At 39.2% G+C, this 27,172-nt stretch overlaps 2 protein-coding genes and 1 long non-coding RNA gene across 3 annotated transcripts; all 3 read right to left on the reverse strand.

The window, feature by feature from the left end:
• Positions 1–532: 532 nt before the first annotated feature.
• Positions 533–3,361, reverse strand: LOC118426250. Its single transcript, XM_035835523.1, has 4 exons — positions 2,364–3,361; positions 1,780–1,864; positions 1,223–1,461; positions 533–1,077 (listed from the first exon to the last, which is right to left on the reverse strand). The coding sequence occupies exons 1-4, from the start codon at positions 2,515–2,517 to the stop codon at positions 533–535; spliced, it is 1,023 nt and encodes a 340-aa protein (XP_035691416.1). The 5' UTR covers positions 2,518–3,361.
• Positions 2,800–13,248, reverse strand: LOC118426251 (location of vulva defective 1-like). Its single transcript, XM_035835524.1, has 14 exons — positions 13,159–13,248; positions 12,599–12,826; positions 11,704–12,220; positions 10,964–11,155; positions 9,686–9,828; positions 9,179–9,339; positions 8,448–8,626; positions 8,004–8,155; positions 6,320–6,440; positions 5,740–5,924; positions 5,206–5,320; positions 4,516–4,730; positions 3,822–3,996; positions 2,800–3,386 (listed from the first exon to the last, which is right to left on the reverse strand). Exons 1-14 carry the CDS (start codon positions 13,246–13,248, stop codon positions 2,800–2,802), a joined length of 3,060 nt encoding a protein of 1,019 aa, XP_035691417.1.
• A 9,740-nt stretch (positions 13,249–22,988) lies between these two features.
• On the reverse strand, positions 22,989–24,886 carry LOC118425255. The gene is made up of 3 exons (XR_004832289.1): positions 24,411–24,886; positions 23,919–24,041; positions 22,989–23,239 (listed from the first exon to the last, which is right to left on the reverse strand). It is a non-coding gene; the product is annotated as an uncharacterized LOC118425255 (long non-coding RNA).
• Between the last annotated feature and the right edge of the window lie 2,286 nt (positions 24,887–27,172).

The following is a 27,172-nucleotide window of genomic DNA, read 5'->3' on the forward strand; positions in this document are numbered from 1 at the left end:
ACACAAAACAAGCACAAGTAAAATTATGCAACCCAAAGTGCATGCATATCATCATGTTGAGTTTACGGTATTATAATTTATGAAGTATAGGTATAAGTATAAACTTACCACGATGTAATAAGTATTTGCATTGTATTGCAATAATTTTTTTACATACCAACATGCATGCTCTACGGAATACAAACATTAAACAATATTTACACTGGCACATCCACAACACTAATTATAAATTAAGGGTCATGGTCTTCCTTTCTAAAATATTGTATTCTTGTTTCGTTGTTTTGACAGACAGTAATAACGAAAAATTATATAATTCAACTATAAAAAGCTGTAATAGCCTTCAATATTTCCAATGTATTTTTGTGACGCTAGAGTACGCAGATACTATGTGCAGGAGGATAAGTGAGTGATCAGTGAGTGGGTGAGTGAGTGAGTGAGTGAGTGAGTGAGTGAGTGGGTGAGTGAGTGAGTAACTATCGTTTTATTCCCTAACCAAATAAAATTAACGATAAGCAGTAACTTGTAATGCAGGCTACTTTTTATTGTCCTTAACCATGCGGCGAGCTGCCAGCTTCTGTCGAACTTTACTTTCGACTAAAAGTCTATTGCTCTTGTGCTGATGCTCCAACCGTGCCGTGTCGGCGGCGTGTTGCTCTAATAGTTCCTCCGCCTTTTCCACGATGGTCCCCAGTCTTTTGCCACCACGCCCCGCTTTCTTGATAAACCTTCTCGCTGCTAGTTTTCTTTGAACAGTGGCTCTCGCACGTCGTCTGCTCTCCATCTGTACTTCTTCAAGCCTTGCGGCGTCAGCCTCGTGTGTTTCTAGGACACTTTTGACCTGATCATAGACAACAGACATGGCTGAAGTTGATGGTTTTACAACTTCATTAGCCGATTCGTATGTATCTAGTTGCTTTGTGGGGAGAAAACTTGATGCGGCATGTTGTCCTTGTAAGTTGAAGGATGGTTCATCACTCGTATTTGCTGGCCATATACTGCGTGCAACGTCTAAGGTGTCATCTAAGGATTCTTCTATCATACGCAAGTTTGCATTCAGCTCGGTAAGGCTCTCTTCGCCTGTGGGAAAATATGGAGTGATATTAATGGTCTTAGACAAAAGTGGCATGTTTGGATACTTCAAGAAACCATTTAAGACATTCAATTTTGGTACTTGCTAGTTGTAGTTGTAAGAATATTTGTTTAAAATATCTAGATTCATTACCTGTTTTTACATGTGATGTTGGAGGTGGCTGAATCCCGAATATCTGATGGAGACTTTTCCAGATGTAATCTGCCAGCTCCTGGTCATAGTCATCATCAATTGATGCATCGGAAGCAATGGCGTCACAGATGATGGTTACCAGGAAATTGACCAGGATTATGTAGATGAATACCATAAAGAACGTGAAGTAGACAGGACCAACATATGGGTTCGCTTCCAAGATTTCTTTAGCAAGAAACCTGAAAAATTGTATACTTTTGTAGTTAAATAACATAACAGTGCCCATCGTGATGTCCATTACAAATATATTAGAAATTAAAAAGACTTATTCAGCTCCATGCATCCATGTCTTGTGTTCCAATTTCACTACTTGGTGTACCAAAAATATTGCAAAGATGCGTTTCGTGCTGCTACATGGTAATTTCAAACCACAGAGAATGTCCTAGTTCAATTTATTATGTACTATATATATTTATAAACTCTTTATCATGCTCACTATTTTGGTAGGACACGCTTTCTAGTACGCTTGTTGACCGGAAAGTACAATGTCCACATACCTGCCAAGCAACATATCGAGCAGTGCGTAGTTTGTGTGTAACACATTGCTGAAGGCCTTCATATGTGTCCCGAACACCACCATACCTGTTTTAACGGCAGTAAATTACTTCCTTCCAGCATGTTTCATTGTTTGCACATTTTAAACCATCACATATTTGACACTATATACTTTATATTCATGTAAGCTGTGGATATAAAAGATAAGCATCCAGCTGAAATGATTATTATTCTCTAGCCTGGTATCCAGCCGTAATATAGTTCCTGAGTCTCTTCTCTCCTCTTCATAATTGTGAAGAGAAGAGACTCGGGAACTATATTACGGCTGGATACCAGGCTAATTTGTCTCTGCACGTTCAAGTAAGAAGTATTATAATATGCTGATGCAATCGGGGATTTTCAATAAGCTATTTGACAACTTGAATAGTCACATGCATTTCAAGCTCTTTGAAATCCCACGACGTAAGAAAGAAGAATGGCCAGACATCATTACAGGCAGATATTTAGATGACCATGTCGATTTTACAGTGGTCGACAGACGCAAGATTTCCAGTATTTTGCAAACTAATTAAACAGAATCACATACCTGAAGAACTAAAGGCCATGAAGGCTATTGCACTTGTCACAGAAAAGCCTATCAGACCACTCTTCATGGCACCGGGCAGAGCGATGAACTTGGCAATGGTCTTGCTAAAGCGGACCACGCGGAGCAACTTCAGAGTGTTAACGAAGACTAACATGGCTAGCACGGATTTAAATGCCTCATCCCACCGGGAGGTAGACTCAAAATTAACAAAATGGTCTATTCCACTTTCACCTAGAAAATGTAGATCGGGTGAAAAAAACGATTATTATGAGATAAAAATTTGTTGAAAAAATGAGTAATCACGGTGTAATTTGCATAATACGGCAAACGTCCTATTTATATAGCTGTCGATGCTATCCTACGACACAAATACTAGTACGTCGTCGAAATTTTTTTATTACTTTTATGAACCTCAACGGGAGAAACTAAAATGATACTAGCCTGTTGCCTCCACTATTTTCTTCAGTGCTTCAGATGCAAAATGGTACCTCATTCCAAAGGCCCAGATGAGAACTGCAGATCCAATAATGCTCACAAAAGAAATCAAGTTCCAGATAGAAAAGAAGTACTTCATGCCTTTCTCTTTGATAACCATCGCTTCCATTATGAGGTTAGCAAGGAAAAATACGATAAAGAGGATGTGGGCTATCATCACGCCATAATCAGAAGTGTTTTCATACTGGAACAGCCTGTACGTCCTAACGGTTGCAGATGTAGAAATATGACCAATATTTGTCTTATGTACGGTCATCTGTAGGCTGCTGAATAGCTTGCGGGACGGGTAGTACAACGACAGTTCCAGAACCAACCACTTTGTATATTGGTCGATCCACTGGGTACGCTGAAGATCTGACAGTGTAGAGGTGGCCTGGGCTAGGGTTGTAGGAAGTTCCATGGAGTGTTTTGAGATGCAGTCTGAATCAAATACCAATGTACTTGTGGCGTTAAACTGCCAACAGGGATATGAGCCATTTCCGGTGAAGACAAACCAACCATTTGGGGTATCGTCTAGTTCTACAGAATCTGTAAGAGGTAGAAAATGTAATACTGTAAATGCAGAAATGTTCGCGGTGGATTCAAGTAACCGAATAACAGTGATCTAATGATCTAATCTGCTCATTCTGCCAGCTCTGTCCCACAACATCCGTGCATACATGTACAGTTATGATATTTACAGTACTGTGGTTCAACTTAAGAAACTCATAAGCATCTTTGACAGGCAAAAGTAGCAATAGAAGCCGGACCTATGTAAGCAATGCTTGATGATAAGACAATAGCTGACAGAGATAACACTCTATTTTTTGCCTTATTATTATTATACAAGTTTTGACCCACTATCTTGTAAATTCTTTATCACAAATCTGTAATCTGAACAGCCATATTTGTAATCTGAATAGCCATGTCAGCTATCTTACAACCAAATCAATATCAGAGAATACAATCAGCACCAAAACCTACCTGCTGTATCCCTTATTTGGATAAAACGTGGAGGGCCGATTCGGAATGCTTGAGTGTGAAGTGGAAACTGGCGATCCAGGTACTTCATTTTCCAGCCGTTATACCACGACGAAGGGTATAGAACAGGCAAAAAGATCTTCTCACTCCACGCCCAGAAATCTCCAGGAGTCGTTATCTTAAAAGAAAGAAATTTCACTATGTTTTTATTTGCCAAAGACAGACATTGGATCGCATTATCATGTGTTCAAGTAGTAGAACGAGAGTAACAGTGCAAATATTTAATGAGTTGAATTATATATTATAGTCTACTACAAACGTTATATGTCATTTTCGATATACAGTTAGGCGGCCATTCCACGACATTTAAAGATGTGACTGAAAATCACACAGATCACAAAACTAATATTCTTTTTTTTACCTTCAACAAGGTTATGTTTTAGCGTTTAAATTGTTGTTTCTGTATGCATGTAAATTGACAGCATAGCTGTAGAAGTCCTGGATGGTTTACATTAGTATTTATTTTGTAGGTAGGTACCTTGAAATGATTATTTTAGGTTCAATAGCTGCTTATTACTTCTGAGTTAGATGTCACGCGTATGTATGAACTTTGAGTAATCTGTCAACACATTCCCCGAGTGGAATACGAATGTTAGAAGCTTAGTAATGTCTTACCGATGGTCTGTTACTTACTTACCGAGTTAAAGCCTTTGGTGAGTGTCGACGATAAGGTCTGCGATGCATTGAAGGCAAACGGATCTTTATCCTGTTGACTGATGAAGAACAGCACAACAACTAACAGGAACAGGATGGTGTACTCCCTTAGAACGATGTGAAACTTCCGCCGCTGTTCGTTCTTTCTTTTCATCCTTTGTACAGAGGCAGCTCCGGGTGAGTGCACTTTCTCTGGAGCTAAAAAGTTAAACAGTCATATATGGACCCAAACCATATCATTCCGGAATACACAATCATGTACGTGCCGATACCGTATTATTCTGGAAGAGGATTGAACAGTGACATACATGCATATATATGACATGGAAAACGCGTTAACGAGGCTCATTCTATATCCTATTTTTTTTTAATATTTCTTAATAGAGCATGTCGGCTGGGTGACTTACAATTGCAAGACAAGTTAACGATAACAGACGTTCAATCGTCATTCACATACAATGCAATAACACTACGATATATTTGGATTAGCCCATTTCATATAAGTCTTAATGCACAAACACGTTGAAGAAACATCAGCGATGATGTAATGCCAGAGTAGGAGTTGATGTTTGTTACACTAAAGTATAAAGTTAACGTTATTGCATGCTTGGTAAAAGTACTGTTTTTCGGCCCGTGTGGACTCACGGTTGGGGGTTAAGGATGTGAAAATCACCTTTACGTTCCAAAAGGTGCAAATGCAGTTCATCTTTCTTGACCTCGTACGTCCTCTGTTTGCTTGAAGGCGTCGTGTTACAGATCCAGGCAGCTAGTAACGCCAGGAGAAGTATCTGTCCAAGGGTTAAAATCTTATGTTAATTTACTGGCGGCTAAACCAAGATGTGAGAGAGATATAAACGCCAACTGCTGCAGGGATACTGTATTGCAACTTATACACCATGCAGTTGAAATATGACTGGTATCTAACAATTTTCATTCTAATCTATAAATAGCAGTGAAGGCAATATAACTGTGATTGCTAATAATTCAATAACTATAGGTTATTAACAATATGCCGTTTCATTAACGAATGTTGTTTTTCCTGTAGTGGTTTTGTTTTGAAGGTATATAAATTGGCCGAAATAGGACATACAATAACTGATGATATTAGATGGGATATATCTGCATTTGAATAAGGTAATATTGTATCTTTGTTGATTAGCGTGTAAGGACCAAAACAGATGCGCATGCACAAATGGTGTAACGTTACCTGGCCGGTTTCAGCAACAACACTCGTTAAACAAAATGAGAGAAAGAAGGCCTTTAGCCATGCTTCACTCTTCTCTCTACCCCAGTCCAGGCTGTACATGATCACAAAGAACGACGAGACGACGGATGAAACCACTACTATCGTCCATGCCACGTACTTCGGCCAGCGGGAAAACCGTTTCACAGCTTTCAAAGACAAAAGAATACACAGCATGATGGAGTTGTGTCAGTAATAGTACATAAATAGAAAATCAGGTCATAACAAGTCTTTGCAGTTAGTAAAAACAATTATCTTGTACGTGCAGATCAAATTCAACCTTCTTGTCTTCCTCCTTTACATAATATGTCACATGTTCGAACGGGTTGGGTTTATAGAATTCCCAAATTGATAATCTAAATCAGATATCGATTAGCACAACCACCATCTATTTATATGCAGCATCTACATACCAATAATAATAATGATTTGCTGTTCCTTCTTAAGTTCTTCTTTTTGAAAGTAAAAAAAAAGTACTTGCTCCTGTAATAAAAAAAGTATGCGTGTATGTAGACGTTACCGACAACATAAGATAGCATCTTACAATTAGTGCGCCGTACTCCTGGAGCTGTGACGGGAGCAGGTATTTCTTTCCTGAACAGCAGAAGCGGTATCATGGAAACCGGTGTCACCAGACCAGTAGTAACGATGCTGACGTACAGTTCCTTTACAAAAGGTAAGGTATAAAGTATAGTTATATTTTCAAATGTTAACTAGACTAATAACGACTAGGTTTGCTTTAAGAAGACCTTAGCTCTTGCGTAGGGTTTCGGAACCCATGGTTAAGGTCCCCTCTCACTTGACGTGCGGCATGCTTGCGGCATTGCTGCGTTCGTTCACTGCGGCACTGTTGTGTTAATTTCGCCGATTTTGTCTTGCCCTCACACTGACGTGCGGCACTTTTGCGTTTCTAGACTAAATAAATATGTTATTGACAATTGCAGCGCTGTCAATTTATGAAAAATCACCGTAAAATGATGAGAATGCCCCAAAATGAGATTTATAATGAAAAGATTTCCCTTATGATAATGAATTATATGGTACATATGCTATAAATAACCTTGAAAGACTTTTACAGTAAAGGAAATGACCCAAATGAACGGACACGAACTATATACCAGATTTCACTAGATGTGTACGTTTTGCACCATGTAACGTTATGTGTAATTATGTATGTTTATATGTTTATTCACCAATTTTGCAAATTTCTAAAATGAAAATGTTTGATATTTCATACTTTTTTTGTATGACGCTGAGTATTTTCATTGCCGGCGGATGGCTTGCCAGCCTATTGATGTCTAAATCTATCATATTTGTAAAAAGTGAGAAAAATATGGCCCATGGGCCTGAATGACTTCAATTTTGTATTTTATCGGTGGCAGGCTACCAGCAATGATTAGCTTGTAACGTTATAACGCAAACGCAAACTCGTTATCATCCAACATAAATAATTTCTTTTTGAACATTGTACGATAACCTTTATCTCTACATCCGTAGGTTAATCGATAAACCAGTTACTTAATTTTTGTTTTCAAGTATAAAATACTGACCTACTTTCCATTAAATAAATCAAAAGATGTATTTTCAAGTTAACTCTGAATACGGATACAAGGTAAGTTTTCTGCAATTCGCAGTGTTTTAACTGGATCGAAAACCGCTGTAAAATTATTAGAAATGCATCTAAAATAGTTTTTCGGTGATAAAATGATGTTTACTTTTGATTCTTGGTGTAAAATAGGCAAAATATATCCTTGATACTGTTTGGGGCATGGTGGCGGTACTGTTGGGGCATTGTTGGGGCACCGTTGCGGCACCGTTGGGGCACTGTTGCGGCACTGTTGCGGCATCTTGCCACTTGCGTTATTTTTAAACTTTTTAAAAAACGTCGCGCTTGCAAGCGGCACTTCTAGGTTTGCTTGCGGCACCTCTAGGTTTGCTTGCGGCACCTCTAGGTTCAGTGGGGGTACATCTGCGTTTTCGAACGCAGCGATGCCGCAAGCGTGCCGCACGTCATGTGAAAGGGGGCCTTTAGTACAATGACTTCACTGTACTTACAACACAGACTGTAACTGTTCTTTTTTTTTCAAATCAAAAATTAAAACCACTGCGAAAATTCCATTTTCCCTCTACCGCGAAATTGAATTTTTGCGAACTTAAATGCATTTACAGTAATTTGTTACAATGTCAAATTTCCTGTAAAGATACACAATGAACAAACATTGTCTCACTTGAAGCGTGAATCGCACAAATCCAAGGTTATACACGATGTTGGTGATGGAATCATTGTTCTCATCCCTGTACCACATGGCACTAGCCACCATCATAGCGTTGGCAACCGCCCAACAGCAAGACAGCCGTTCTGTCTTGGAGAAACTGGAGCCTGAGAAACGGGTGAAAATAATGTTTATCAAGCTGATGTAAAAACAACATTGAGTAAAATAATGAATAATGTTAGATTGGGGTACGGTGTTTGAGGAGAAAAACTCCTTATTTATATACGTAAAAGAGTTACACTTATCGAAAAGAGTGGGAAAGTTTATCAATTCTATCTGTCTGGATATGCAGCTTGCATTTAGTACAAACTTGGTATGTTACACCATAGGGAAGTTTACCGGGTATGCAAGAAAACAAAAGAGCAAAGAAATGATAAAAGTTATTCTCTACATAAATACCTTCAGGTGACACAATAGGGGATGTCCACATGTGCTGATCATAGAACAATGCGTTTGTGTTCTCGCGAAACAATGTACTGAAAGACTGTAGTTGTTCTTGAGTTGTCGCGTGTAGAACCTTTTGAACTTGGCAGTCACCTCTCGCATCAGACAACCAATCATAACACACGAACTGATATCTGCGAGTGTAAATATTGTTGCCTGAATTAAGTGGTAAAATTATTTTCTTTTAAATTCTAACGTTTCGAAAATTAAGATAAACAAAGTAAAAAGGTGCATGAAAGAATCAAGTATTATTAAAGTAAAGCGTTTTATATTTACTTTAGCCATCAGACACTACATTTGCTGTGCAGCGTTAGATTGATATTTTATTTTATTTAAGACTAACTAGTGGCTAGCTGCAAAGAATTAAACAATAGACCGCATGTACAGAGGTATTTGAGAATGCTACAATACTGCTTTAAATACTTCAAAATCTTTCTTTTCCGTAACAAAACATGACCCGACCTCAAGACTTTTCAGGTTGGAAGGAAAAGACAGGTCTGATTTTGCCCGTATTGGTCAAAATTTCCAATAAAAATTCCTGGTTCAGAAGAAGTTTCAAGATTACAAAACGGGTTAGTTCTTGCTTCAGTGTGTTTTGACATGTTCCCCCATGGATAGCAAATCTTTGATGTCTGCCCTGGCAACTAAGATCACTTCAGGTTATTAGAAATAACAATGTGTCTTACGTTCTTTCTGTTTGTAGGTCCTTTACAATAATTTCTCTCAGGAACCAGGAAGCGGCGTCACCACGCCCGGTGCTGTCGTGCCAGATTTGCAGGAGTTCCAAATGACCGAGTGGCTTCTTCACTGGCATAATGAAGTCATAAGAGCCTCCGCGTAGCAACGACTGAAACAATCAAATGTAAAATAGTAGCTAGAAAGTGTTATTATAATCATTAATATTAGAACAACTGGCATCATGCTGATATACTCAAAGCCTGGACAAAACTACAAGATTCAAGCTAACTGAACTAAGAAGGAAACTAATAGTGAGTTTCAGTTTTCTGTATAAAGTTACTCTTATATATTTCCCGGTGTCGTTTTGTGTAGTTACACATGCTCGTAGCTACGAATATACAAATCAATATCAATTAAAACAATATCAATTATGGACCTAGATAAACAGACTCCCAATAGTAATCTGTGTCATCACGGCAATATTTAGGTTACAAAAAGGAGTACAAATGGCTTACTTCTCCTCTAGGGTTCAACATTTTGACTGCCGTCTTGCATTTTGATCCGAATACTTGGAAACCAATTCGTGCCGAGGTGCCAGCACCGAACATAGAGCCGGTGTTGACGGTGATCTGGTATAGATACGAGGCTGGCATCCTGTCTGGCGGTAGGACGGATAGTTGTTCCAAATTATCCTTCCTCTTTAGAGCTTTTGGATCATTTCTTATCTTCTCCTTGAGCAAAAAAATGTATAAGTAAAATATTAATACCCTGGGAGGATTTAGAAGCAAAGGAAATACTAATGTGTCCATAAAAATGTTAAGAAAACAGGCTGTTCACTCTATATTGTATTGTTGTCTGTCTTTTTGATAGTTAGTTGTACCTGCTATGTATTACGGCTGCTGCTGGCTGCGATGAAAATTTGAAGATTTGCTATATTGCATCGAATTTTGATAGCTAGTAGTTTGTAAAAATGATCATCAAATTTCATTAACAGTACTTTCAGTAAACACCAACTAATATTTTGCAATAATTAGATTGATAATTGTTTATTACTAGTTGAACATTTCCCAATGGTTTGAATGTATATCTCCCCAATTGCATTTTTTGTATTGTTTCTTGTTTTTTTTAGCAGGTTTTGACTTGTTTTTATTGTTATTTATTAAGCTGTAATATAATCATTTGTCGATTGTTCAAGTGCAAAATGCAAATGCAAAATGATAAAAGGAAAAAAAAACGAGCGACTCACTAGAAGACGCTGAAAGTCCACATTTACGATGACCATAAATAGGAGGTAGAGGGCCCACTCGCCAATAACAACGTAAAATACATTGCCATTTTCAGATAGGTTTTCAGAATTTTCAAAGATCTTGTCGAAATCAATAGAATTCGGAGCAGAATGAACACTTCCACCAATGACTGCTTTCGGCCTTGAGAAGCTGCAATTGCAGCGGATGGCACTTTTTGATAGCTCCAACATGACCTGTAAGGAAATAGAATTGCAGTTATGTCCACTTGCTTGTAATAGTTATTAAGCGACACAGTTTGCCTATGACATTGGGCAAATGTTAAGTCAGCTAAAATACAATAATTCTATCTTGAAATGGAAAAAAATTGAAAAAGTGAGTCTTTAAACCTTACAACAAGTAATAATTACAAAATTTCTATTAGATAACGAAATAAATTTTAACATGCGACTTTTCGCTATCACGCTTCTGACGAAAGGAACTAACATAAAGAAATCATTTGGGAATACCTTATATAAATTTAACTATTGTATGTACGTTTTCCGTTACTTGTAATATACTTCGGACAACTGTTTGTAATAAGCTTATGTTTCAAGTACTGCCATGTCTGCATCAAGTTGCTCACCCCACAGTCGGTGGTCCACTTTTCTGGCGTATATTCCCAGCTCAAACAACTTACTGTTGATGCCTGTAGTTTGTAATCATTAGTAGAAGGTGCAGTGTTTAGAATACTTTCAGGCCCTGCATTTAAAGACAATACGGGATTGAATAAATAAAGGTGGTTTAAAAAATAGCCTGTTCAATGCATTTCCAAGCTTCTGTAACGCATAAAAAAATAAAATTATCTGCTTCCGGCTATTTTTTTTCAATTTCGTAATGAAACTCTGATTCATAAACAACTGGTGAAGAAAAACAGTCGTAGTTTCAGCTGTGCAAGACATAATCAGAACAAAAGGTGAATCATTTGACAGATTATTATCATGTGAAAAATAATCGTCGTATAGCCGTTGTAACATCAGTATTAAATCTGAGTTATTTACTCGACTTTATTTCACTTATTCAGTTTCTTTGACAACCTGTATGGTGTTTTAATCAGGGCAACAAAAAAGAGGACAGATAAGAAAAAATAGGACAGATAAGAAAAATAAATGTTTCTACCTGTTGTAAGAAAAATTTACGAATCAACCAATGTGAGATCGAGGATCACGATCGTTATAAGCTAATATAACAATGTCATAACTTCTTTCTTTGGATATTATTTGATATAACGATTAACTGTTTTCGGATACCTGTTTTCTGGATTCCAACGTATAGCTTTCCCCGGCGTCGATCGATATTAGGAATCCAGGTCCGTGAGCTGCCCGTTTCTCGATGCCATGCCAGAACAACCTCTTCCTCCATCACCGTCTCCATGTCGTCATACAGCTCCTCTGTTGGCAGCGCATCGTGACGGAAGAAGACCCTGTAGGCGGCAGCGTGATCCCACCACGACAGATGCATCACGACCACAGTCGTTGCAGCCGGCACGTCGTATGCATGGTATGCCATTGCCATGTCTTTTCCCCACCCAATATTAGTACCACCATCTGAGAGCTGCGTTCCACCGAATCCAACACCATCCAGATCTCTGCGATAACGCTTTGGTCGCTCTGTTGATCCAAATACTATAGGTATAGAGAGATCTAGTTCCAAAGTGCAGTTGTCTAAGCCTTGATGTCCCAACAAAAACGAAATTACGGGTGTCGTGACATTCTGACCGAAGGTTGATCCGTTCCAGGAAAACAGATTTCTGTCCATCACTACCATCTATTACAAAATATGAAAATATTGTTAGTAAGATGTTTGAATTGTAAACAAAATGCAAGTTGTATGTGCTGGATGCTTGGCGCGCAATAACGTTTTTACTTTGGCGAAAAAACCTTTATTCTTCAATCAATGTAAGGGAGCAAACTTTGCACAATCTAAATGGCAATGTTGGGGGTACTTTTAATTATTTTGTTTGGGAGAAAAATATGGTTTAACCTTTTCTTTGGGAAGTGGTTAGCGTTGGCAATTTCAGCATATTTTCAGTTCTTTACTGCATAATTTGATAAGTGCTCTTCCTCTTAACAACACACGACATCTTGCAAAAAATACAACCAAACAGTATCGACTAGAAAAAAATTACCTACAAGTAATTCTTACCGTAGCATCTATGCTGCCATTTAGCGAACAGCTTGCGAAGGAGGATGACACATTGACAAGACCTCCACGGACTATCACAGTTTTGCCACTAGTGAATCTTGCAACCACCACAGTGACACTGTCACTTTTAAATGCAGTATTGTAGTCCTCATGATCCGGCAAAATGGCCAGTAAAGCGTCTGCTGCGATGCCAATCGCGTTCGTCAAAGATAAACCAGCTTTACGAAGCTGTAAAATGCAAAATTAATAATCAATAATTTTATCTGCTCATCTATCAACATATAGCTAAAGAGAGAGTAACTGTAGATCTGTTTTAAACATAGTGTTCTAATGACGAAATTAAAATAAAACATCATCATCATCATCATTATTCATTCTCTGAGGTGCAGCAAGTAAAGTTTCACTCTTAGAACAGTCTGTCTTTCATCGCTATTAGAAGTTCCAGGCCTTAGATCAGTTTCTGATTCAATAACTTCCTTCAAAGTTAGCCTTGGGCAACCAACAGGCAGGTAAAAACAGTGCTTCACCGCAATAAAAGTAACATAGGGTTAAAAACCGACCTGTAGATGGAATTGCAATTGGGCATCCTTCACGTTCTTAAGCTGCTGCTTAGGGGAAACGTCTATCGAGTCGATATCGATGATTTCCATTTTAAAAAGATGTACAGATGTGTCCAGATCGGGTAGATTTCCAACAGGCAGAATTTGAAACAGACGGGAAACTGTTTGTGCTACCACTAAAGAAAAGTAAAAGTAAATCAAGATCATAAATGTGATTAATAAAATTATAATAATCCTAGTGTCATGGTACATATGGAATATGGACACTTTTCAAGTGAGACAAGATCATACGTTACACAATATCAACACACAAATTTCAGTTTCAGTATAAAGTGGCATATAATATCAACTATCATAATTCCATCAGGTGCCATTATACCGCCACTTCAAAAAAACGTTAGTATAGAGGTCTTTCCAAGATTGTCTTGAACACCGAATGTTAAATATCCTAAATGTAAAACAATTCAGATATTAAGGTGTTGAAGACAATCTTGAGAAGGCCTCTATAACTGCGTTTTTTTGAGGTGGCGGTATAATGGCACCTGGTTGAATTATGCTAATGTATGTTGAATTTATATACAATTAAAAACAAACACTAACACTGGATTTTGTCTGATAATGCAATACACCCAATAAGAATACGAACATTTTATTCTATACAGCATTCCTCGAGGTCAATTAAATATCTTAAACCTTCTTTTTGTATACCCTTCTCACCTTCATTTAAAGTCTCCATCGTTGGTATTCTCGTCCCCTGAGATGCTCTGATGAGTTCAGAAGACATGCTGAAAAGTTCCACACCTGCTTCCTGTTGAAAAGATAGTATTACGTAAAATTATTGTTATGTGTATCAAAGTATACAAATTATAAAAAAGGATTAAAAAATATTTTCCCATCATGCGGTAAACACGTGACGCACTCTAATTGGTCGAGGCATTATTACCCAACAGACAACCGAAAACAAGAATCAAGCTTGGTACGGCCGGATCATCCGGTCATATTGTTTTGGCCTACGTGACTAATTTTGACATGATACCTCTTTCACGTCGTATTTTGCGTCCTACTATTCGGCTAAGATTCCACAAAGTGTATAAAATCATTTTCCGCGTTGTATTTGGTGTCCTTTCATTAAGCTGGGATTCCACAAAGTGTAAAACGCTTTTTGCCGGAAGGAAAAAAGCTAAGAATAAGCCATATCATACCAGTTCGATGGGAAAAACAGATGAACTGTTAGTCAGGTGCAGAAATGGGTCGAGCTGGAACAGGTTTTCGATTTCTTCCACGACGGTTTTCACACTTTCCGATGAAGTTTCTTCCTTTAACAATTGCTCCACTCGAATTGTCATACGTTGTATCTTAAAAAGAACAAAAAAAAGGTTTCAGGAACTTAAAAAAGAGCTTATTTTCGTATCTGCAAAATTAATATATGACAAAAAAAATCATTAGACGTAAATAATACTGAATCCACATAAAAAAATGCCTTGTAAGGTAAACTTTTTATTACCATTTGAAGAAGACTTAGAGCAGTCTCAGATGTGCGGTACTTTATGTCATAGCCGCTTGCTAAAAGGGGAAAAAATCAATAAATAACATGAGGTGCATTTTTAGCAAGACATCATACTCTTTAATATCTGTATCTGTATAGCAGATCCTTTAACAAACAAATACAGTAGAAGCCATTTAATTGCACATTGATTAACGCTCATTTTTGTTAATTGCACGAAATTCACTGGCAAATTAGCCGTGCAGTTGAGCGGCTTCTACTGTACAACAAATACAGACATGTAAAACATGTCAAAAAAGGAGCAAGCAACGTGTAGTGTCAAGAATAGGGATATATTCGTAACGTTAAGTGTGGTGCGGGTATAGGTAATTCGCAGAAGGGAAATTCATCTGAGAAAAATGTAGGCCTTTCTTAGAATATTCGCAGTTACTAACATCACGTAGTGCTTCTTTCAACCTACCGGGTAACGTCGCAGAGGTTACCAATGTATCAGTTTGGAGCTGAATATCTGCAAAACAGAAATATGTGTAAAATAAATTATACAACAATAATTAATGTCAGATATTGTTTGGAAGCTGCCATGACAATAATCCATTACCATGTTGTTGTTTTATGTCATATTCCATGCCTGCTCTACTCTTGATCTCAATTATTAATATCAAAAATTTAAAGCCACTAGTATCTTGAACGTTTGTTGGTGCACTCTTGCTTACATTATAAAAATGAAATGTAACAGCCTATTCAATCTATAAACAGACTTTACTTTTAAATGTGGCAACTTGAGGTCAGCATGCAATAGAGAAAGTATAAGATTATTTTTTTTTTATTTTAGCAAAGAAATCCAGTAACAAAGGTAGTGCACTCCTACTTTGCACATTTATGAGGCAGAGACATGTTACACCTACGGTGACCTACCTGTTGTAGCAGACATCGTTGTTGTTTCTAACGGCCCGAAATGAAACCTTTTCAGGTCTGTCGTAGAATCTGTACGGGAAACATAGACCGATTCAGCAGGTTAGCAGGAAAAACATTGGAATATAATATCATGGGTAGATAAATATTACTGCGTAAAACCATTATTGTTTCATGTCACTTCAAATAAATCACAATGTCGACTAGTAAAAGTTTGATTGGTCATAATGTAGATAAGTACCCTTTTCTGATTAAGATGAGAGGTAAATGACAATTTACACAAAAACTTCCAATCTCTAGCATTTAATGCATCCTAACTAGCCAATGTTACCGGAATTAGGCAGTTGATATATATGTATATATATACAGTCAAATGTTGACGTATCACCTGATATAGGCGAAGTATGTACTTGGTTAAACCAGAACGCGTCTGTGGTTGAAAAACTGATGCCCGATGGTGTTGGTGCTGCTGTTATTGTTGTTGTAGCTGAATGCGTGGTTTTCCTCATTGAATAATCAGCTACGACTGTAAATACAAGAGACATTTCTTTTGTTACAATTTATATACATAATTGTTGATTTATCTTTAAAAATTGTGATAAATTCTATCAAATTTGAGTGATAGACCGTGTTTTCTCCCCTACGCAATCATGATGTTTGATGTGATCTGTAAATAACAAGTATAAATAAGTAGAAAAATCTACCTGAAAGTGTGCTACCATGGGTCTCAACTGCGTCACTGCTCCCGTACATGCTGACGGCTGTAATCCGGATGGTGTACTTAGTGGTTGGGTCCAGCGCCGTTATGTTGAAGGCAGTTAGAGTTTTGGGCACGCTGCAATGTTAAAACATTTGACATCTTCACTTTATTTTCTTTTTTTTCTGAAAAAATACAGTTCCGACTTAAACCTTTTTTTAATTGAAAATGTCAACAAAGACATATTTCAATAAAAAATGTCTACACAGACATTAGAGACTAAAGCTTTATATGTAAATATTGGAATATGAATTTCATAAAAAATATCTGCCCTTATTTACTTCAAAATATTTGAACTGAGATTGTATTTTTATTCTATTATGATGGTTATTACAATTTTGAGCATTTCTTTGATACCCAAGTCCAACCATGGCCTCTGTTTTTGCTGAATACTAGCACAGATTTCCATAACGAATGTTCAAGGATTTGAAAGTCACGCCATACGAACATAGTAGACACATTTTAATTTCGTGGTGACAGATCTACTCACCTGAAGTGCATCTCATTTTGGCTTGCAGCTCGTACTACTTCAAGTTGATATGAGATAACTACTGCTATTGGTGGCGTCCATTTCACATACACCCACAAAGCTGAAACTTTGTGAACTTTGAAATCAGATGGTGGATCTGTGCCTGGAAAGTGAACGTATAAAATCAGATGACGGATTTCTGTGAAAGGAAAAAAATATTAATATTTATCTTTATTTACAAGACCCCCTCCCTCTACTCCTATGGCGACGATTCTAAAGCTAAGGGCACAACCCGACGAACGTGGTCTGTGTGCTATCGGGCTGCGGATTCGCCCCCCGTACGTGCCAGTACGGGCGACGCGCCTGCCCTGTACAACCGTAACTGTAAAGCCAAGGTCGCAGTGTGATCACCGCCAACTGAAATGTCGACCTCAATGTAGTGTCAAATTTTCAAGATCTTTCTCTTGTTGTTTCTGTCCTGATGCATTCGATGGAAAGGCTATGCAATCCGTCATTGAACATGTTGTATGTAATCAGACACATTATTATGACGTTCATCTGTGTTGGAAGAAGTCATTATTGAAATAGTTGAACTGTAATTTCCAACACCAAAATTGGACTCATCCAAATTTCCGACTGCACATCATCAGTCTTTGTCAAGGAATGAACAATCCACTGCTGTCAAATATCTACATATCATCTACACATTATCCTTTGTGTAAATATTTGATGCTCTACTTTTACCTGTGGTTCCAGTTGTGGTTATCGTTTTACTCCGCCCAAACTGACTGACAGCCGTCAAACTGAGGACGTATTGAGTGGCAGGGACCAGGTCCTGGATCACATAGTTATTGCTATAACCAGGGAGGGTGACAGTTCTTGTGGACCTCCGTTTTCGTTGTTGTCCTAAACTGCCTATCTTTAGTTCGTATCCTATGAGCTTGGCAATTGGTTGGGTCCAAAACAGGGTGAATCTACTGTCATGTATGTTGTCCACAAATAGACGAAATGGAGGGTCGGTCTCTGTGAGTTGAATACGAAAACAAAAAGTCATGTTTATGAAATTTATGTTTTTAGCAAAACAGTTGGAAAAAATATCCATTATAACCACAGATGGGGTTTGGTCGGCAATTACATACAAATTTAGTGAAGGGAAGAATTAAATCAAGCAACAGGCGAATTGACAGTATTAGCATAAAACAACACAGTGACAGGGGGGTCATTATCTCATACCCGTTTATGACTGTCTCTTGCCACGTGTCTCGTCACGTTGTAAGACGAGATATGCCGGGTTGTTAAAAAGACAGAGCGCGTCTCTAAAGCATCCCAGGAAGCGAAACATATTTGTTGTTTGCAATTGTAAAATCATCAAGTGCACTAACCTGTTATCATTGTCACGTCTGCTTGTGGTCCCTGGAAGAACTCGCTGATGCAGCTTACCGCCACCACGTACTCTGTAGCAGGAACGAGGGAAGTAAAGGCAGCCGACACAGCTGACTGGGGAAGATGCCGTGAAGAAGCAACGATCATAGTTTCCTTGTCTGTCAGCCACACCTTGTAGCCAAGCACCAGTGTTCTAGTAGGCTTCGACCAACGGACAACTACCGACTCACGGCTAGCCTGACTGACGCTGATGTTGGTGGGAGATGGGAGCTCTTCAGGTGTAACAAGGGATAGAAATCGGTTAAAAAACAAATAATGTATTCTTTCTTTCTCACATACACATCAGATTTTATCAAACGTTTCATGTATTATCTTTCGTCAATGATTGTAACTGATGAATGGTGACGTCTAGTCGTTTGAGTAACCAAATTACTGTGAATAAAGATCACCTATTTGTCTATCCTTCAATGGTACGTGCAATAAATGTTGTCATTGAAGCAATAATGTTTAAAATTGCTAGTGACTTCTTAAAAATGCTGCCCAATTTCTTAATATTTTCTTAGGATTATTTGTTCTAGCAAAATTCAACAAAAATTGAAACAAGATAGAAATATGGGGATCTATTATTTAAAGCTAAGGGCACAACTCGCCGTATGTGCAATTTGTCCGTACGTTTCTCGGGGGTCACGTCCGTCATGTATTTCTGAAATCTCTTAGGCTGTACAGGGCAGACACATCTACCGTACTGACACGTACGGAGGAGGGGCGTGGCGAATCCGCAGCCCGATGGCATACATAATTTTGCCTGGACGTACAGTTCTACGGCTTGTCTGTGTGCTCCAAAGCCGTCGGATTCCCAACGAGTTCGTACGGAGGCGGTACTTACCACTTACGGATTCCAAAAGATTGCCCACGTTTTGGCACGTATATAACACGTATTTGCACGTACTGCGGGTTGTGCGGCGATCGCACTGCGACCTGTCTACGACCTAAATTCGCTTTCTATACTAACATCGCTACATTATTTACTCACTAGTTATGCACTCTATGCTGACGTTCGCACTATCATTCCACAATCCAAATGCACGAACTGTGAGAGAGTACTGCACCCCGCTGAACAAGCCGGGTATTGTTGCGTTAGTGTCCCCGGGACTTCGGACATGTCTCTTCGCGTAAGGCTGAAAGAATCCTACAAAAGAATTGAAATTATTCTCATTACAAGGAAACCATTAAACATTTTTTTGTTCATTCCCTGTATCATTACCTTATTTTCTTGAATAATGCACCTTTCAATTTTTTTCAATATCCAGCAGGTGTTTCCAGTTGTTGCCGAAGAGTTGATTACTTATTTGTGCTATCCCTGAGTTATTCAGTTTTATGGTACAATCCTACATTTGTGTTCGTGACATTTTCTAAATGAGGGGGTGCGTACTTTAATAATGTATCATGTATCAAAGTTTGTATGGTTGCTGTTGATCATGAACAACTGAGTGGATTATCCTTGGCAACATTTCAAAATTCACATGGAACATACAAGGCTGAACAACTTGAACATGAACAAACTGATATCAACCTTCTACTTAGTGGTTTATCCTTCCTGTCCAAAAAAAGCAAATAGAAATATTTTTACTTTGAACTAAACATATATGGTTGATTCAAATTAATTCACACCTGATTGTAACTGCTTACATTTGACTTTGTTTTGGATGATGCTCTTTGATTGTGAACTACATAATTTGACATTTTTTCTTATTCGCACTTGTATATGTCATTGTCAGTTTTTATTCCTTTATTTTTGATGGTGAAGCTAATATTAGCATCAAGGGTCATTCGCCTCTGTGTGTCCTGTACCTTTGATAAACAAACATCCGTTGCTTAAAACCTACATCTTCTCCGCAAGGAGGGAGTGGACAGATGATCTACGCAAGCCTGGTCGAATCTCGTGTTCTCTCGCGAGATCGAGACTAGGCCATTCTCCGTGACCAAGATGTGCTCTCAGACATGGGAAATTTGGAGGTACGTACTCTACCTTTAAAATTGTCACTGTTGCATCCATGGAAGAAGATTGATAGTAACTTACCATGTGTAGGTATGTAGATAATTTCGTATCCAATGATGTCATGGACTGGCTCAATCCACGTGATAGATATTGAAGTAGTTGTGATAGTTGTACAAGACAGTTGTGAAACCGGACCAAAACCTGTTGTTAAAAGAAATCATGAATTACTTACAGTTAATCCCAAGCTCATATATGTGTGCAATAACTACAAAAAACTACAACAGAGTGACGGAAACACTATCCTACATGACCTTATTCCAAACCATGACATCGAAAAGCGGTATTTTATAATGAGGCCATATTTCAATACATGGATGATATTGTGATGCAAGCGCGCGAATAGAAAAAGGTTTTCCTTAACAATGACCTTCAGTATAAATTCTATGTTGTCAGGAAGGTTGGAAATGGGACTAATCACACATACACGTAGTATAGCACACCAACATACTAGTGGCCCTGCATCTGGTTAAGAAGCTAACATGCACCTTTTTTGTTGGGGGCTAAAAGTTTATGCGCACGCGGATGTCCATATAATCAAATTGACTTGGCCTTAGCATCAGAATCCGTTCAACAATACACCGTGCATGCCTTTTAGTGTTAATTCTCAGCTTAACATCCCATAATTGAAATTTTCACTTGTGAAGAATATTAGACCGAAGTTAGTATCAAAAGAGCTATCAAAAGTTCCGATGTAGTACCTTAGAAAGCTAATAGGAGGACCATTAATTTCCACAACCCTATGAAGCTAACAAATATCATAATTAACTATCAATAGATTAACGACTGTTCCCTGTCAGGAAACAAGCATACAGTCATACAGCACAGAAAACATAACCTTCTTGGTAAAGGTGATCAAGTAGAAAATGTACTATAAAAGCAGTCCTTGGCAATGCGTTAGACTCCTACCTGTACAAGTCAAACGGTCCGCACGTAAGCTGTAACCAGTCGCGCAGTAACAGTTAAAGCTTCCGATGGTGTTGTTACAGAACTGATCACATCCTCCGCTTGCAGTGTCACATTCATTAATGTCTGAGGAAAGGTATGTTTAATTATTTTCCTGTTACAACATTTTGGCCAATTAATATATCCATTATGTGACGGCCATTTTGGATTTGCTGGGGTCATCCGGGGTCATTGCACCAAAACGAGGCTCGACTGTCTCCATTGATTTTATGCTATATTATAGGTAAGCCATCTTCAGTGGTAGTTTTGCCCCTCTAACTTGAAATGCTGCAGAGTATGTGTAGAAACTATTGCCTTGTACATTTTGAATTCCAGTTTGGCATTTAAAAAAAAAATTTCCACAGTTTTTGGGTAATGAGTTGATAGTCTGTTTGCCAAACCCCATTTTTGGCATGGTATATCAACTTTTTTTTTACACTAATAACATTGGTTGGGAAAATATCATAATATGCTGTGTTTGTAGCTAAACTTTATCTTATATTCTACTGATATCGATAAATGTCTTCTTACCAGAACATGTAAAACCGTCAACATCCAGTGCGTAGCCGGTGTTACAGAAGCACTCAAAACTACCGACGGAGTTGTTGCAAATATGAGAACATCCACCATTTGCTGTGTCGCATTCGTTTATTTCTGTATGATGAAGAGAATTGCATTATATTTATCAATTTCATGGAACCATTGCAAAGCCTCTTTGCAAACAATGATAACCCAAACGTACACACCTGAAATATTGAAACATTTCATCTTGAACAAATATCACTATGGAATTTAGTTGATCAATTATATGTACTGTATGTGAATAGCCTCCTTCAGTTAGGAAAGATTGTGGCTTAACGTACATCTAATTAAATTCTCTCCATGTACAATACCATTTCTGTACAAAGCTCAACAGGGAAACAAGACATAGAAGAAGCAGAATGTTAGAAATACAAAAGTTAACGTACCATCACATGCAAAACCGTTCGCATTCAATACGTATCCAGTGCCACAGACACAATGAAAACTCCCTATGGTGTTGCTGCAATTCTGCTGGCAGCCTCCATTTGCTGTTCCGCATTCATTAATATCTGAAATGATGCAATATTAAAATAAACAAAGAAGAGATATACTAGCACATGGTGATTAAAAGGCACGGTCGTTAGTGGCCGGCCCTGGTTTAAAAAGTTGACATGTACGCTAATGGAAAGAGTTGCATCTTTTTGATATGACGTTAAACCGTGGTCCAAAGGTAAAATATGTCAATACTCTCTTTCCGTTTATTGAGTTCGTTTTATCACTTTTAAACATGTCATCATCATACGCAATCTCAAATTCTATATAGATTTAAAGTTAATTGACAATATATATCAATTTGACTTTTTTTTACTTTTTTGACTTTAATGAGATCCACATTTAGCTGACAACATTATCAATGAGGTACAATGTGGTTCCTACCGTCACAAGAGACCCCATTGTCATTTGAGGAGTAGCCAATTTCACACGAACACTGAAAACTCCCAACGGAGTTGGTGCAGGTCTGTCCACAGCCACCATTTGCACTGAAGCATTCATTCACGTCTAGAAAACGAAAGACAAAATGAGAAGAACGTGCCAATTACACATCAATTCAAATTAAAAACTAAATATATTCTAAATGGAGTTGCTAAGCATTTACAACGTTATCATAAAATGAAAATAGACATTTTAGATAATAAATCAACGTACTAACATTGTTATAGCAAATGTATTGGCATTGACTTGTTCTGCCAGTTCATTCAAATTGCGATGTCGAAAGTGGGTGTTACTGGAAACGTCCGAAATTAATATCCGTATTAAATCCTTTCAGAGATTTGTCTTTTATCTGGACGTCGAATATGTTTGCATCGAGTTAATCCAGAAAGTGTTAAATCCAGAAAGATATATCCTTACCGTCACATGCTAGTGCGTTAGCATTTAGGTTGTAACCGTTCAAGCAGGAACACTGGAAGCTCCCAATGCTATTATTGCAGGTCTGGTCACAGCCGCCGTTTGTAGAGGCACATTCATCCACGTCTGCGTTGTCAACATACAGTGTACAAAATTCAACTCACAATAAAGGGTTAATGCCCCGACCGAGGTGTATATGGTGAGATAATCCCTCATCAGGTGCGATACTCATCGAATAAACCACCGAGTGAGCGTAGCGACAGGATATGCATCTGCCCCCTGTTTTATGGTGCGGTCCAAAAAGTGGGCGGTATTCTAAAAACCGCACACTTTTAACGTTACGGCCTGATAACCCATAGGAAATGGGGGCCTCTGATTGTCCAACTCCATCTGGCTATGTGGAAAAAAATGGCATTTTAAAAAAAATTTAAAAGTTTTAAAAATTGGCATCCTTACGTCCCTCATGTTTTATTCTACAGCTTGTTCTTTTAAATTCAAGTTTTCTTGTTTCCTTTTGTACAGTAAGGCATGTAGTTTGAAAAAATTAAGAAGCACACAATCATATCTACAATATGGTTTTTGATATGCAATTAAACGTCATTGTCAATATTTACTTCCGATAACATAATACGGATACTGAGATGCGGTGGAGAGAGAGGGGGAGGGAGGTAGAGAGAGAGATCAGGGAGAAATTCACAACACAATTTATTGACATCCTTACAAAATCCGTAATATGCATGGAGATGCCTTTGCAAAGATGAAAGAAGGAACGAACTTTTCGTAATAAAAAGCAATTCATACTCACCGTCACACCCAAACCCATCGGCATTCAGACCATATCCAACATCGCACGAACATTGAAAACTCGGGATGAAATTCGTACACGTCTGCTCGCACCCTCCATTTCCGGAAGCACATTCATCTACGTCTAAATAGGCAAATCAAAAGCACCAAGATCAACACTAATTTCATTACTTACAATTTTATTCACGGGAATATCTGTTGTAGTCTTTGCACACATTGTCAGAACCAGGCTGCTGGACAATTGGAGAAATAGTTGTGTCGAAGTATTTCTTCTTAAATTTAAAAAAAACGCGTTCTTTCTATAAAAGTTTGCAAAAATCTTAAACTTAAAGAGCAATACAGATCAACGTACAGTTTTGTTAAATCTGTTGAAAACGATATCAGTTTCAATAACGCTTATAAGAATCCTAACGTTTGTGATAACTTATCAATTGCATGAAAGACGAAGACTGTATAATGCGTGTACTTTAAAAGTTATGGGTATGATACTCACCATCGCAATTAAACCCATCGTTGTTAAGGGTATAGCCATTCTGGCACGAGCACGCAAAACTTCCTATAACATTTGTACACGTTTGCTGACAGCCACCATTTCTAGTGGAGCATTCATTAACGTCTGTAGAAAATACAAGGGAAAATCCAGACAAAAAATGGAAAATTTCAGACAAATAATTTATAAAATTTTAATCTACCACAGTCCCATACAGATAGATGTCTCTGTAGCTCAACTGATAGCGATCAACAATTGAACATCTGTTTATTATAAGCTTTAGGCTCCAGACGAGGCCGGAGGACCGCAGATCAAAGGGGAGGAGATCATTGCGCTGCATCCGTATACGTGGTTAACATCGGGGCCAATAAACAGCCAGGATAAATAGACACTATGTAAAAAAAAACATGACATCGCAACCAACAAGGCGTTCACTCCTGTATGCAGAATAATGTACTACAGTAGTAAATGAGACACCAGTGTAGTTGAGAAAAATTTCATCTTGTAATTTTTATTAATTGATCGCAAACTGTATCTGTTTTTGTGCGGCCCGTTTGCCCTTTGACCCGGAACACGTGAGATTGACGTCACTTGAAGTTTGCTGGGCAGGCGGGTAGCACGGTTCTTCTCTTCTCCCTTTTCATAGTTTCTGTTCTCTCGGATTTGCTCGTATGGAGTCTGATTTTGTGCAAGAGACGTCGGGACGTCACTGAGGAGCGTGTCGACTCCCAGTGAGAGGCCATCCAGGTTCATACGGCCGCGGGAACTGCAAGTTTGAGCGACAAGAAGGTCCATCGGATGAAGAGTTTCAAGCAGCAGCGGGGCAGCTCTCACGTTGAGGAGAAGTTGCGGTTACCTGCGGGACAATCACAGCAAAGTTTCCGACCTGGTGCGAGCGGTCTGGTCGGACAGCATCTGACATTCGCGATAGAAGTCTCGGGGTCAATCAAGCAAGTAGATAAAGCGCGGGACGAGTTGCTGGATTCAGGTACCAGCCGTGGGAAACCACCCAGGAGCAAGCGTTACGAGGATCGCGGCTCCGTTTCAAGTTTGTCGCAGTCAGACAGCACGGAGTCAGATTTCATGAGAAAACCCGGGAGGCGCCAACGACGCAGGGGGTCGCGCGGGAAGAGTTGCAAGATGGAAGGGGAACGTGTCTCTTCAAAACTTTCCATATCACGCCGGCGCTGTGATAGCTATGATTCGGGCACTTTGGGTAGGTCTGATGATTCCCGCTCACGTTCTACCAAGCGCCGCCGACGCCGGGCAGGTAAGAGCGGTCGAATTCGTACTATTGATGATTCGGGCACCCGTCATGTCAAACTTGATTGGCCACAACCTATGATGCACTTCCCAGGATATGGAAATAAAGGGGGCGTGGCTTGTGATCGGTTATCCTTGCTAATGTTTGTGCACGGCTTTCTGAAGAATGTTCTTTATTCGGACCGGGTTTCGGTTGACGCAGAGCATCAGTTAGCTCATCTGGCTGACCTTACGTTCGATGCTGTGTACTATAACTGGAAGTTGGTTCGGGAAGTCCACGCATCTTTACTATACGGGATAGAGTATGGTTCGCTCATGTGGGGTAGCCGCGGCACCTTTGATGCCATCAGAGAGAGCCCCTACCGGACACAAGCTGGCGCCGCTCGTGGCAACGTGTGGTCATCGAGGGCGGAGCCTGTCAGTGTAGCTTGTGTGGCGGGAAACAGGCCGCGGTATTGTGGCGAGTTTCACTCCGGTACCTGTTCCTTGCAATCCGGTCATTGGATCCGGAGTACACGATGGAACGCCCCAAAGCTACACCACGTCTGTAGTGCGTCCTTGATAGTGCGGGACATTCGAGCACCACATCCGACTCAGGATTGCCAGTACAAACCCCGGCCATTTGGCGGCTCCACAGACAGAACAAACCAAAACTCCGGAGACCCCGCCCACCTCTCCCAGGGACTCGGTCCTTCACGCGAACTTTCACAAGATGATCAAGTTACATGAAGAGTTCGCGACACACGGTAATCTTCACAATTCTATCGGCGCACTTAGGCCAGTACTAGTGAAATCAAAGCTAAAATATATACTTGGAGAACGTTACTCGAGAATTATGAACACAGACATACTAATAATTGATATTTGGAATTCGTATTTTATAACATATCAATATTCCGTCAGAGCTGTTTAATCCAACGTTGGTTTTGCATCATATGAATCACTACGTGACATTCAGTCTCTCATTGGTAGGCTCGACATTGTGCCACCTGGGCGGTTGTTTAGATGTCGAATGTTGAAGCTATTGCGTTCATTACTGCGGAATCACCACAGTCTGCGGTTGTCACGGGACTTCCGATCGGGCTTTCTGTGGTGGCATAGAGTCATGGACACATACAACGGTGTATCGATGATGGTTCCCGACATTTGTAGCTATCCGGACGAGTTGGTTATGACTGATGCTGTTGCCACGGGGTGCGGCAGATTTCGCGACTCGGGACAGTTCTTCACAGTGTGTTCCCAGACCACGTGTTGGAGAAGTTCGGATCAAAGATACGCTCGCTTGAGATGTTGATAATCGTCCTCGCGGCCAGGAAATGGGAGCCCGTTGGTTCGGACAGCGTATTTCTTTATACTGTGATAACATGGCCAGCTGTGTTTACGTGTTGAAGTCGGACGTGATCGGGATCTGCAGCCGTGCTAGTTATACCGTGATAACCTGACCTGACGTTTGTTTACGTGTTGAAGACGGACGGGATCCTGATCTGCAACACGGTGCTAAT

The sequence above is a fragment of the Branchiostoma floridae genome, chromosome 11 (genome assembly GCF_000003815.2).
Source record: "Branchiostoma floridae strain S238N-H82 chromosome 11, Bfl_VNyyK, whole genome shotgun sequence".
NCBI classification, from domain to species: Eukaryota; Metazoa; Chordata; class Leptocardii; order Amphioxiformes; family Branchiostomatidae; genus Branchiostoma; species Branchiostoma floridae.

Coding starts and splice junctions, on each gene's coding strand:
- LOC118426250 (XM_035835523.1), bottom strand. CDS start 2,517: ATGTTAGTCTTCGTTAACACTCTGAAGTTGCTCCGCGTGGTCCGCTTT. Junction 1,462..1,779: donor CTCGATATGTTGCTTGGCAG/GTATGTGGACAT, acceptor ACAATTTTTCAG/GTTTCTTGCTAAAGAAATCT. Junction 1,078..1,222: donor AACATCACATGTAAAAACAG/GTAATGAATCTA, acceptor ATTTTCCCACAG/GCGAAGAGAGCCTTACCGAG.
- LOC118426251 (XM_035835524.1), bottom strand. CDS start 13,248: ATGGAAATCATCGATATCGACTCGATAGACGTTTCCCCTAAGCAGCAG. Junction 6,441..8,003: donor TTGTGCGATTCACGCTTCAA/GTGAGACAATGT, acceptor CCTTTTGTAAAG/GAACTGTACGTCAGCATCGT. Junction 4,731..5,205: donor GCACCTTTTGGAACGTAAAG/GTGATTTTCACA, acceptor TTAACTTTTTAG/CTCCAGAGAAAGTGCACTCA.